The sequence below is a fragment of the Buteo buteo genome, chromosome 13 (assembly GCF_964188355.1).
Source record: "Buteo buteo chromosome 13, bButBut1.hap1.1, whole genome shotgun sequence".
NCBI classification, from domain to species: Eukaryota; Metazoa; Chordata; class Aves; order Accipitriformes; family Accipitridae; genus Buteo; species Buteo buteo.
In genome coordinates, this window is record NC_134183.1 from 25,633,790 (window position 1) to 25,646,500 (window position 12,711).

A 12,711-nucleotide genomic window follows, 5' to 3' on the forward strand; every position below is an offset into this window, starting at 1 on the left:
CGGTGCCCCGGGAGGGGGCCGTAGACCTCCCCCGGCGTTTCCACGCCGGGGACGGGCCGCAGCGCCGCTGAGGGTGAGGGGTGCCCTCAGGGCCGGGGATGAGGCGGGGGGGGGGGGGGGAGAGGCCGCGCCCCGCCCCCCCGCCCCGCCCCCGCGCCCCCCCCTGCCGCGCGCGTCGCCCCCCGCCCCAAACGGCCCCTGACGGGGAGGGGGAGGGGAGCACCCCACCTTCGCTGCCTCCCGGCGCCGCGCCGCCCGCACCCGGAAGCCCGCGCCCGTTCCGCCCCCGCCCCGCCCCCCGGTGCGTGACGGCGGACGGAAGCCGGCGGAGGACGCCGCCGTTGCCGCGCGACGGAGCGCTTCCTTGGTTACCGCGGCGGAGCGGCGGGGGCGGCCGCAGGGAGCATGAAGCCGCCTCGGTGTCTGTGTGAGATCTGTACCTGCGGGTAAGCAGCCCCGCGGGCCGCCACCGTCTTCGGGCCCCCGGGAGGGTGTCCCCCCAGGAAGATGGCGGCGGCTCCCCCTCAGCACTCCGCGCCCTCCCAACGCCCCTCATCTCCCCCCCACCCCTCACCCATCCCGGGTTGGCCGCGGCTACCGTTTCTAGCAGGCGCAAGGCAGAAACTGGGTAACATTCCCATTTCAACAGTTTCTGGCTTCCCTTCTTTCTAGAAGGGATTTTCGCAGTACGTAGGAAGTAATACGTTTACGTTTAAATCAGGTAGGGGGGAAAGCAGATCTTAAAATAGAGAAGAATGGAGACAGTCTTTCAAGGCCACCTAGACTAAACCTCAGGATCAGGCAAAATTTTCCATAAAGCAGAGCCAGCTTTCACTGAGGGACTGCAGCAAAGGAACCTTCAGAAGAGTTCTGGCTAAATCAGCCTTGACAGAAACCTGTGCGAGCACTACAGCCTTTAAAATAGATTTAATATATCTGCTGCCTTTCTAACATCACATCCAGTGATACTCTCCACCGTGCAGGAAAGCCCCACTATTTCTTTACATTCAGTGATCCCATACGGACACATGTAGTTCGTCATTGTACTACAGCCTCTTTGGCCCAGGGAGGCTGGCATAAAAGGGTACAGCAGGCAATTTTTTTGTTTAAAATTACTATTACAGGTCTATAAGCAATATTAGCAATGCCATAGGTAAAAAAATTCAGAAGTCAGGTTTCCCAAAATCATAAGGGATTTAAACCTTGCAAAATTCATCTATATATGTTTATAGGTTTGGAGTCAGTACTGTTAATATTTTCAATTTCTTCTCTATTAAAAAAAAAAAACAACAAAAAACAACCCAGAAGAATAACCATCCTAGGGTTCTCGTCCTAGGATTCAAAGATTCAGTCTTTAATATAAAAAAAAAAAACCAAAAACAGAACCAAAAAAGTCTTAACAACTACATACAAGAAGAGTCATCATAAGATCACAAGAGTGTGATCACCAACTTGTGGAAGTACAGGGCCAACCCTATGGTTGCACCATGAACTACAGTTTTCATTTTGAGGTTTGTATAGCAGACACGCTCCTTATGTGTTTTTATACAGGAAGTCTCTCTATCTGTTCATCAGCCACTCTTTTTTTTTTTGATCTGTAGACAGAGATGAGAGGCAGGCAGTATGTAAAGCTTCTCATGTTCTTTTTGGCCAAGACTATGGGTGTATTTTGCCCCATAAATTTGTTTCAAAAGTCCTAGATTAATGAAGACTTGGAACACATTGTTTTCATGATGAGATAACAAATCTGGCTCAGGCTCAAGTATAAAGATGGTGAGATAACACAATCTGACAGCACAAAACAAGGTTCAACTCCACTGAAAATTCTCAATTCAAAACCCCGGTTTAATAGTATGAATAATTGAATAAAACATGCACAAAACTTATGGTTTAAAATAAACATCACTGAAGTTTTTATAGTCAATAAAATCTTAAGCCATTATTGGTTTAAGCAGTACATTGTGTTTGCTTCAGTGTAATAGTGTTTCTGTTTTTAGGGGAAGACTGGTAGCTTGGCAATGTTACCTGGATACTGTAACGCATACACATCTTAGAATAGATTTCAAAGCGAAGAAAAAGATCTAATATTTTGTAGAAGTTACTTAGCAATTTGCAGGAAATTTTGTGGAGATACTATTACTGTTCAATTCTAAATAATAAAATAGAAGGAAACAATCTTTCCTAGCTGTTTACAGAAGAAAAAAACACTCGGAAAAATTTTACAAATACAGGGAAAGGAAGTCAGTAAGACAAGAACTTCATTCTGCTTTCTCTTTACAGGGAAATGAGAAGAGCCTCCAGAATTCCAGAATGACCTTTTTTGCATTGTAACATACACAGTCCACTCATTAGAGGCTCACATCTGAGTGCTAGTGTTCATACTTAGGGGTTGCAGTCCTGGGCTCTTAAATCAAATAATTGTTACAAGATTTTTAAGAATATTTTGAATAGATTCCTTCTTATTAGACTGAATCACTTTCCATGCCTATTAGGTGATCTTTTTCAAAATCAGCAAATAATCTTAATGCCAAAAACCACTGGAAGTGTATCCGGTGCTGAGCATGCTCAAAGATCAATTTGCAAAATAGGTCTAATACTGGGGACTTCTCCATTTTTAATAACTGACATAATTTCTAGCTTCTCAAGCCTAAGACTTTTAGGACTTTTGCAGTAGCATAAGATGCTGCCAAGGCAGTATGATGATCATTTTCAAGCTGCTATGGTAGAAACGTGAGTTTGGTTGGAGGGGTTTTTTTAATACACCACAAAAATGTTCTCAAAACTGCATTGTGCAGTGTAATGGCTAGATTCTGTATTGTTTCCTAAGATACTCCAGATCCATTTCTTATTTTAGAGGTGGTATATTTGTAATGTGGAGAAAGTATGAGCTAGTCTTACTTGGGGTTGGATCCATAAAGAGAAGGAAATTTTTTTTTTATTTAGTTATTTGCCATAGGTTCCAAATGTGTTAACTTAATACAGGAGAAAAATTAGCCCTGCTAGCAAGTACAGTCAGGCTTCAGATCACTGGCTCAACAGAAATGTCTAACAGCAAATACAGGATGTTAAATCTGGCTTCCAAAAGAAGAATAAGGCCTCTGAGGTAGATGTACTCTCTGCACTCAAGAATAGTATTTGTCTACTCTAATAGATAATCATAGCATACAAAAGCATAGAAGTATAGTTTTGAGATATAAACTACTGCTTTATCTTCTCAGTCTGACAGCTTTCCCCTTTTATTGCATTTTGTTATTATCATAAAAATCTAGATTCCTGAATAAATGTAAGTTAAAAGGAAAGATTTCTTTAAAATATGGAATATTTAAGCCTTCACACTGACCACACGTAAATACATGCAAACCCAGTAAAAACTTCCAGGTCTTCTGTCAACACTAGGAAAGCAGATGACTCTCAAAAATACAGTGTCCCTACATAATTTCTGTCTTTTACATAACTTCTGTCTTTCAGCCCGTAGCATGTGCACTTGCAGTTAAAAAATAAAAACTTTGAGTTGTGTTGTTTTGGGGTTTTTTTAAATAAGTTTTTTATGATGATAAACATTATTTTTTTCTCATTAATAGTCTAGTTCTCTGGGAGAAAAATGTTTTGTAGGAAAACTTCAAGGGTCTTCCTAGCATTGTATAAAAAACAACTGTATGTATGCCAGATCCTAAATAAGTGAAATTCAGCATCATTCTGTTAAAACAATCAGAGCAACAGCATTTGGCACTAGGGAGCTCATATACTGTCAATTTTATTTAGTTGACATTCTGTTCAGGCCTTATGCAAGCCACAAGATAGTTAGTCTCCCTCAAAGAAGGGAAAGAATAATAATCCATCAAAGCAGGCATCAGCCAGTCATGGGGGAAGGCATATTCTCACCAAATTCATTTTAATTATCAGTAACTCTGGGGTTGAACTTAAGGTAACTACAAGTAACAAGCTTAAAATAAACAGTGACTCAAAGAGTTCTGGCCACATTGTAAGCAACATATTTCATTTACCTGAGCTGTAATCTGTCATCTTTGATGATTCTTAGCACTGTATCTCTAAAGAACTGTGATGCCCTATGTAATCAGTTTTATGAAGTTATTATCTAAATGAAAACTTTTGGTTTAGCAGTTGGACAACATCCAAAAGTAGATTTATCAGTTAACCAAAAAACCCCTAATCCTTCTCCAAGTCAAATTCACATTGATATTAAGGTAATTTTACATTGCCTTTTAGGCCCACTGAAAGTTCTTTCACAGCACAGAGTAGGATGTAAGATCTTCCTGAACAGTCTCATCTGAATCCAAGTAATTTTGTCCATAGTTAGAGGCTGTTCATAATTATTTCTTATGCTAGAAATGACTGGGATAAAGAACATTTTTTATTCAGAAATGAATTCTAATGCAATTACAAAAACTTCTTTCCTTGGAGAGATATGTTAGATTACTTCCACCTCTGTGTTGAATCTACCAAGAACTACAGGGTCACTCTGCAAGTAATTATTTTTCGAGTATCTATTTCTGTTTGTAGCATGACCATTCAGCAATACGGGGGATATACTGACAATATTGCTTAGACAATGTGAGAGTTAAGTCCTTAAAGACTGGTGACACCAGAACAGAGAAGGTGTTTTGTTTGGTGATTGGTCTTCTGGACCAGCTTAAGGCAAACTGAATGAAGTTTTTGCAGATGAATATTGTTTGTTTCAAAGTCCTTTGAATTGTATGCCTAAAATATGTGAAGAACTTTATAATTTGATACCCTGTATTTCAATTAGCTTTCAAAACATATATTCAATGATTTTAGTTTCTGCTTGGCTGTTACTTTTAGATGCTACATGACACAGCATATGCTGTTTATACTTACTGAAAAAAAATATTACTAAGGTGGTAACTGAATTTAATGAAAAATGTAGTGGCAGGCAAGCACTGTGCTGAGAAATAGCATGCGCTTACCTCCTTGCTTTCCTACCCTTCCTGTTCTTTCCCGCTTCATCGTTTTTCCTTTCTCTGCTGTGTTCTTAATAGGTCTCTCAATTGTTACTTGACTATCCATTGCACCTTGATTGAAAAGGAATAAGCACCTGAGGCTTTGAAAGGATCTGGCATCTTAGACAGAGCTACTTCATTTCTCATTTATTGAACTACTGAGCTGGCAAAGTCAGGCAGCCCAAACTATTACCAGCTTTAGGGATCTCCAGTTCCAGATAACTTCTTTTAGTGTATTTTTCATTTTACTTTTCCCAGCAGGAGTCCTTCATGTCTGTTTCTGTATTCTATTTTACCTTGCTTTAATTTATTTTTTTCCTTTTTGGTATTCGGTGCTAGCTAAATTTCTCTGCAGACCTTTGAACTATTCCTTGGGTATCTAGCTTCCTGAAACTTGAATTTATTTGTACCCAGGAAGAGCTGTACACTTTTACTCTTCTTGTTCTTCAGTTATTTTTGCTTTTCATGTACAGAATTTACAAGATTTGTTCATTTTAAAAGTTATTTCTTGTTATTTCCCTTTGCTTGTATCTGAACCAGTATTGCAAGTTGCCAGCCACAAGTAGGAGGAACACCTTTCATTATATATGTCCTTAAAGGAGAGATTAAATAATAATCACGTCAGCCGAAATAAAATTTTAAAGCTGTGCTTGAAACAAACTACCAGAGAGATATGTGTATTATGCAAATTAGAATGAATATAACAAGATTTTCAAAGCAACGTAGAAAATAATATGTACATTTTAATTTCATGCATAATTAACACAAAACGAACAAGGTGTAAGTAATAAATTAAGTCATGATATACCTCAACACCTTTTAACACAATGATGTCATTAAAATAGGCATCAATGACAAGCAGGTGTGATTGAAATAAAACCTATTAAAAAAAAGAGATGTCATTACTTCTAAACAAACCTAGCTTTTTGGATAAAGGATTTAGTCAGTCCTTAAAAAAAAAGGGGCTGAAAAGTCAGAAATGGCCTGCAGAGCACTAGAAGTACAGATGAGATTTCACACCACTAAAATTTTAATCAAAAAGGGTTAATCAAGAGTTGTGGTGAAAATAGGTGAGCAGATGCACAGAAATAAAAAGACAAGCGATGAGGAAAAACAGTAAAAAAGAGACAATATAAGAGGAGAAATGAAGCATGGTTAGTTATTTTTACAAATAAAACTAGTAATATCATTAAAGTTTAAAAAAAGAGAGGAAAGTGCATCTTGGTGGTAGCATCATTTAGAGGACTGAGACCAACTCTATCCTTTCTATTCCGTACTAAGGACTAACCCGCATGCTGATACTGTTTATTACTGTATTAGTATACTGGGCTCTGGGACCTGTGCCATCAGCACAATATTTTGTGTTTTTATCCTCAGAAAAGATTTTAAACTCAAGCTACTCACATTGTTCAGTCTTCCCCATTTGTTATTCACTCCCAGTAGATAGGGTATGGGTTTTCCCCTTAAATGAAACTATTCAGAATGATATCATCTGATGTGTTTTACCCAGGCGCCATCGCTGCCCTCATAAACCCACAAGGATTTATGATAATGGACAACAGCCGTGCCTCACAACAGAGTATGTGGAAAAATACCCCAAGTACAGCAACATCTCTCCTCCTCGGAGCCTTAAGCCGAAACAAGAGTACCAAGTGCATCATGGGAGAATGGAAGGAATTACAACATTTAAGTAAACATTTTGAAGCAATGTGTTTTACAATTACTCTATAAAGTTTCTCATACTTTCTCTTTTAAGGGGGGACTGAACATTGTATTGTAATCTTTTTCAAAGTGCAATCAGTGCATTTTTTACACTTTTCACATATTTAAAAATATAAATTTTGAGTGTAGAAATACAGTTACCACAAAAAGATCATAAAAAATAGTGAAGCACATATACAACAAGATTTGCATTCTTTAACCTGTAAAGATAATCTAAAATTTTTGTCCTTGTTTTCAGCCTGTTTTGGAAATCTAGGTCTCATCAAGCCCAAAAAAGCTGACAAGCTGGGGAACTTTCTATAATACATGTGTGGAATCTGAGATAGTGGGAAAGTGAAACCTTAAGAAAAAGGAACAGGGATTATTTTATTCAGACAGTTCTAAATTGTTAGGAGTTTGAAGAAAGCCAACTGTAAAGGGGTTCAGTAGGTCTGTCCTGTCAGTGCACAGACTGATGTTAAGCTTATGAAATTGAGCATCTTTCAAAGAGTTAGAAAAAGACATCACTCATTCATTATTAATAATGTGACAGGAGCATAAACCTTTACTTTTTCCATTATTGCTTTTCTTTTAAGCTACAAGGGAAACAGATGAAACTTCTTTATTTGTTTATTAAAAAAACAAAAGGGATATACATAGAAAGGCCAAATGCCATTCTACAAGATTGGTTGTGTACTGCATATACTGTTTAAACACTTACATATGTAATATACACCCTTTTAATGAAATGTGCCCATATAAAAACAGTGAAATGCTGTTTCTGATTATATTCGATTCTCCTCATGCAATTAGTAAATGCTGCCACTTGTAGTAGTGTGATCTTTGCTCTGCTTCTGCTTTCTGGATCATTTCTTTGTAAAATTGCAGCAACTTTTTCTAGTCTCCTTTTGGATATTTTAAAGAATATTTTTAAACTGGGATTGAGACTCGGACTGTTGAAAAAGTTGCTTCACCATCTACCTTTGAATAAAGGCTCTATCATGCATCAGAGACCCTAGATTTATGTACTATTGTTTTCTTTCCTCCTTGCTATCCCTTTAACATATGGCATCAGACTGATTTTTCAGAGTAAACATTGTAAGTTGTTGTTTTTCCATATAATGGAAAAAATGACAAAATGACTGCATCAGAAAAAAGTTTTTTAACCAGTGTTTCCTTTTTCCCCAATTCAGATCTGATTATTTACCATATGATATTGTGAAGCGACCTTTTCAGGTACAAGAAGAACATAAACCAAAGACGGGAGAGATAGAACTGGGAACCACATACCAGAAAGATTATAATGCTCATAAAATACAACCAGTGACAATAGTAAGACCTCTAGAGAGAAAACACACTACAGGAGGAAAATTGGATACCATACCAACCTATCAAGGTAATAATAAATGCCAGCTTTAGAAAGAGAAATAACCAAGATGAAGGTAGTATTCTGAATTATCTATATTAGAAACTGGATTTCTTAGTTCTGGCCAGAGAGTAAGATATAATAAAAAGGAGGTGATAATGCCTTAAGATGTTCAGCACTCCAGTTGTTTAGAGGTGACATTTGTTGGTTATAAACGAAAAGCCTTCTCGAAGGTTTTCTTGGCTAAAAGGAGAGAAATTCTAACGTACACTTGCTTAGGCTATCTCAGACAAAAGTTGGTTGTAATTAAAGTGGCAATATATCTTTCAGATAGTTTTAGCTCATGTAACACATGTTTTTCCACAGAGTAGGTCAAAAGTTGATTTTAGATTTGTCTTGTATACCATGTAGCTTGCATATCATCCTAGTAATGATCTGGTTTGACACAATGTATTCTATTACAATGGTCAGCACAAAGGCACTAAATCTCCTTTTAAGTCATTCTGGCACATGACCTTGATGTACTTTATACCAGTAGAAAATTTTATACATAAAATATGTTACTGAATTTGTTACACGTACTGCATTGTAGCCCCAGTTAAAAGTAAGTAGAAATAAATGATGACATATGATCTCCTACCGTGATGAAAATCAAGCTGTTCATGATTATGAGGGCCAGTGGTATTGAAAAGATACCAAGATACTAGGATGACAAGAATCAGATATGGCTATTAAAAGAGGAAGTTAGAATACTTGGTGCAACATGAGCAGAGGGGAGAGTGCAGTGACAGAAAAGGTTGGAAGGATAAAATTTGGGAAAAAAGGCTCTTAAAAAAACACCCAACTGTTATATTTCACTAGCTTCTTGAAGCTTAGGCCTATGCTAGATAGAAAGGCATTTATATAAATACATTCTATTTATATTTATTAATTGTAAATAATTTATAAGGAAATTTAAATATTTCTATTTAGCCTACATGTAAGTAGTAGCTAGCAAATAATGAATAACTTAGCCTAGTCTTAGCATACAACTAAGAAAACATGCAATTGCTTCATTTGAAATGTATGTTAGCAGTTCAACAAAGAGTAAGGATCAAGGAGTGAAAAAACACTGAAGCTGAAGTAAGTACAGTGATTGCAAGACAACAAATTGATTTCAACTGCCTGTGAAGAGGTTTAGACTGAACAGTAAGTTTTGTAACCATAGCAAAACAGTGCGTTACTGAAAAACCCAAGAAGGAAAAAAAATCCCAACAAGCTTTAAGATGATGTAATGTTGATATGGAAATTTTGAGAAAGAATTCTCCCAATCACTAGTACACATGACCCATTGACCTATAAGGTTCCTTTCAGTCTTGTATATTTGCATAAACTTCCAAGTAAAATGTAAGATATTGTATATAAAACCTGCATATGGCTATTTTCTATATAGAACACACACTAAATATGTACATGCAACATTTTCTTTTTCCTTGAGGAAATAGTCAAAACAGGGCATCATGAACTATGTCTGTTTTTATCACACCAATAATAGAAGACAGTTTTGTCATATCACAAACATGCAGATAACATTTATCATTCTCACATCCATTTTCTTTGTTTTGCAAGATTTAACACCAGAAGAATTTGGCTTAATTTTAAAGGAATGGTCTTAAGTAATAACACTTGTATGGTGAAGTTTTGTTTTTGCCTTAAAGATGACTATAGGTCATGGGAAGTTCAAAGAAGGGAACCTAGTAAGGTGGAGCATATATACCACCCACCTACAGAGAAGTTTGGAAATTCTACTACGTTTCAAGATGACTTTGTTCCTCGGGAACTGAATCCCAGGCAAAGTTTTAAACCTCCTTGTGTAGCCAAGCTTTCAGATGTGCCTTTTGATAGTGCTACTAGCCATCGCACTTCTTATATTGTTCATCAACTGGAACCAAAATTCATAAGATCAAAAGAACAGTACAAGCCAAGCAACCAACCCTTTGAAGATCTCACAACCCACCGGAATGATTTTAAAGGGCTACCTGGGCAACTTGCAAAAAGCTGCAAGCCTGAAAATGCAAAAGTCGGATCCAATGCTTATTTTAATGGAGTCACTGAATTCCAGGATTGTTTTCAGCCATGGTTGGTCTCCTTGCCGGAGGTGCGCAAAAGAAAAGAGTACATTCCACCCCCAGGCAACATGGATTTTAACTCCACAAGCCATCTTGATTACATTAAGCATGACATTTCTCCTGCTGTCCCCATAAGACCAATTTCTAATGGGAGAAGAACCAATGTCCCTTTTCAAGGGAATACTACTACGAAAGAAGACTTTAAAGCTTGGGGCAGCTGTCGGCAAGAGATTACTAAGAAACAACAGGAAATTCCAAGACCCACAGGAAAATTTTATGATTTAACTACATTCAAATCTCATTACATACCACATCAGATCATTCCAGCTCAAAGTTTCAAACCTGTACATGCTGTAGTTCCTAATTCAGCTCCTTTTCAAGATGAAACTATGTATCGCACAGAATATACTCCAAAGAAACAAGAGATCTGCCCTGCAAATTATCCATCTCCTCCAGGTTATGTCTATGTAAACACAGATTCTCATGGTCACAAATTCTTCCGCCAGCTTACTCCAGAATTTTCTGAGTCAAATAGTAATCCTATTCCAAAGGAAGTAGCTGTTGTGTCATAATATTTAAATGCAGTATTTCAAGCTCCCTGGTGAAATAATTGGAATCCTACTTGTTAATTTTTTCTTTAAATAATACTGAAAGCAAATTAAATAATGCAAATTCTGCTTTTAAAAGCATTTAAACTGATAGCTTGAAGAAAATCAAAGCAAAACCAGAAGTTTATTACAAGACTAATAAAGATTTGCCAATTTTTATAGGAATAATACACCTTATATGGCATCTATGCTTTTTTTGATCATGCATTCCAGTTTCCTTGACTTCCCAGATTTCATTATGCTCCATCTCAAGCATATGTATTGTACATTAAATTCTTTCAGATTTTCTGCAAATCAAATGATTGTATTTGCAAAATAGAAAGTATATTTTGATAACTTCTTTTTCATAGTAAGCAAATAATGCTATAATAACCTAAATAATTAGTTCATCAGTCCAGTTTTTCATGTCATCAATATTTCAAGTAATCTGATAAGATTTTTTTTTTCTTTACATTTGGCTGCCCAAATCATAAGATAGCATCCCATAACACCTAGGCATTTCTAAAAACCTGGTTTTAGCTTTAGTCATCATTACTTTTCCTTCATTCAATTCTGAGGAGAGTATAAAGGTCACACTGTAATTTCTGATAGCAATTAACAAGAAGTACCCTTGCTCTTTTTCTGTACACATACTTGAAATCGCTCAGACATAAAAAGCAGGTCATCAGACTCTGTTTCCTAATTTCCCTAATAGTGCTTTTTCAGCCTTACTTCCAAAGGAAACAAAGCTGATGCAAAGCTTTGGACACACCGACACAGTTAAGTGTGTGTCCTCCCCACTTGAGTAATTTTTAAACCCAGTGTGAAAATTCAACCATATTTCACAAAAAGATTTCACAGATTATTGGTTTTCGAGTTTCTAAGGTAGATAGTGAGGAAGCAGAGAATCAGGCTCAAAAAATTAACATCCATCCACTGCAGGTTTTGAGCCTGCTATCTGATTTTTTAAAGCTAAACAGCCTGTTATCACTGCCAAAGTTCACTGCAGAGGCAGTCTGAAGGGGAAGATGTCAGAAAACTATATAGGTGTATGTAGAGATAACAGAAAATAGTGTAAACTCAGTTAAAAAAAGAAATATCAGCCTAGATGCAGAAATCTCTAGACAGCCTGGCTTCAGTCTGTCTGCTCTTCAAAGAATTACTTGTTACAAGTACACAGAAACCAAAGTTTTTTTATAGAAATTGTACATGGAATGATTATGCTTCTGTACGAGATATTTAGTATTTTCTATATGTATCTTTACCTGATTTTGAGAAATCTAGATGAACTGATTTGAGTCCTATTATGTTCATGATTTAAGCAAGTCCCAATAAATAGATCTATGATTAACAGTATTATCATGTTCTATCACAGTACTCCAGTATTGCATATCTTGTACACATTGGTATAGGGCAGTCATTTGGGTTCTGAAGAATTAGTGCTCGTACTTCATAAACCAAATCACCAATAAAACGACTAAAATCAATGATGGAAACTTGTTGAAAGCAGGAACTGGATCATATGCAAGGAAGAAAGCTGAACTGATTATATTAGCTGTGCATAAAAGCATTGCATGAGAGAGCTCCAGACATTATTAAAGCACCAGTTACCTTTAGGTAATTTTTGTCTTTGTACTGTGTTTTTGTAATATGACTTACTGTGTTAATGAAACAGCAATTCAATTAAACTTTTCTCTCTGAAGATTATTCAATGTCCCCAGTTGGTAAAGACATGTTTTGGACTGGGAATGAACAAGGGCAATGTAAAGCTGTGATATCCTAAAAGCAGGACAGGAGAAAGTCCAATTTATTGTCAACCTTCTGCACCACAGAAGAAAACAAACTACAAACACCCTTTTCTTTATGAAACTTAAGTCATTCTCTGTCTGGCCACAACTGAGGAAACAAAGCAAAAACTTCGCACAGTTACACCTACTTGAGTCCATATCCTATATGCAATCTTGGTACCT

The 12,711-nt window shown here is 37.1% G+C and overlaps 2 protein-coding genes across 2 annotated transcripts in view; one reads left to right on the top strand and one right to left on the bottom strand.

Moving 5' to 3' along the window:
• The window catches only part of EFL1 (elongation factor like GTPase 1), an 80,560-nt gene extending 80,270 nt beyond the window's left edge, over positions 1-290 (bottom strand). The window contains exon 1 of the mRNA XM_075045135.1: positions 229-290. The gene's annotated coding sequence lies outside the window, so the exon portion shown is untranslated. The remainder of the gene's footprint in view (positions 1-228) is intronic.
• SAXO2 (stabilizer of axonemal microtubules 2) lies at positions 278-12,406 on the top strand. The gene is made up of 4 exons (XM_075045136.1): positions 278-446; positions 6,490-6,669; positions 7,874-8,076; positions 9,744-12,406. Exons 1-4 carry the CDS (start codon positions 406-408, stop codon positions 10,724-10,726), a joined length of 1,407 nt encoding a protein of 468 aa, XP_074901237.1. The 5' UTR covers positions 278-405; the 3' UTR covers positions 10,727-12,406.
• Positions 12,407-12,711: the final 305 nt, after the last annotated feature.

Bases quoted from the DNA above. Each gene is read 5' to 3' on its own strand.
- SAXO2 (XM_075045136.1), top strand. From the start codon at position 406: ATGAAGCCGCCTCGGTGTCTGTGTGAGATCTGTACCTGCGG. The intron at 6,670-7,873 runs GTAAACATTTTG...TCCCCAATTCAG, and splicing joins GAAGGAATTACAACATTTAA to ATCTGATTATTTACCATATG. The intron at 8,077-9,743 runs GTAATAATAAAT...TTTGCCTTAAAG, and splicing joins TACCATACCAACCTATCAAG to ATGACTATAGGTCATGGGAA.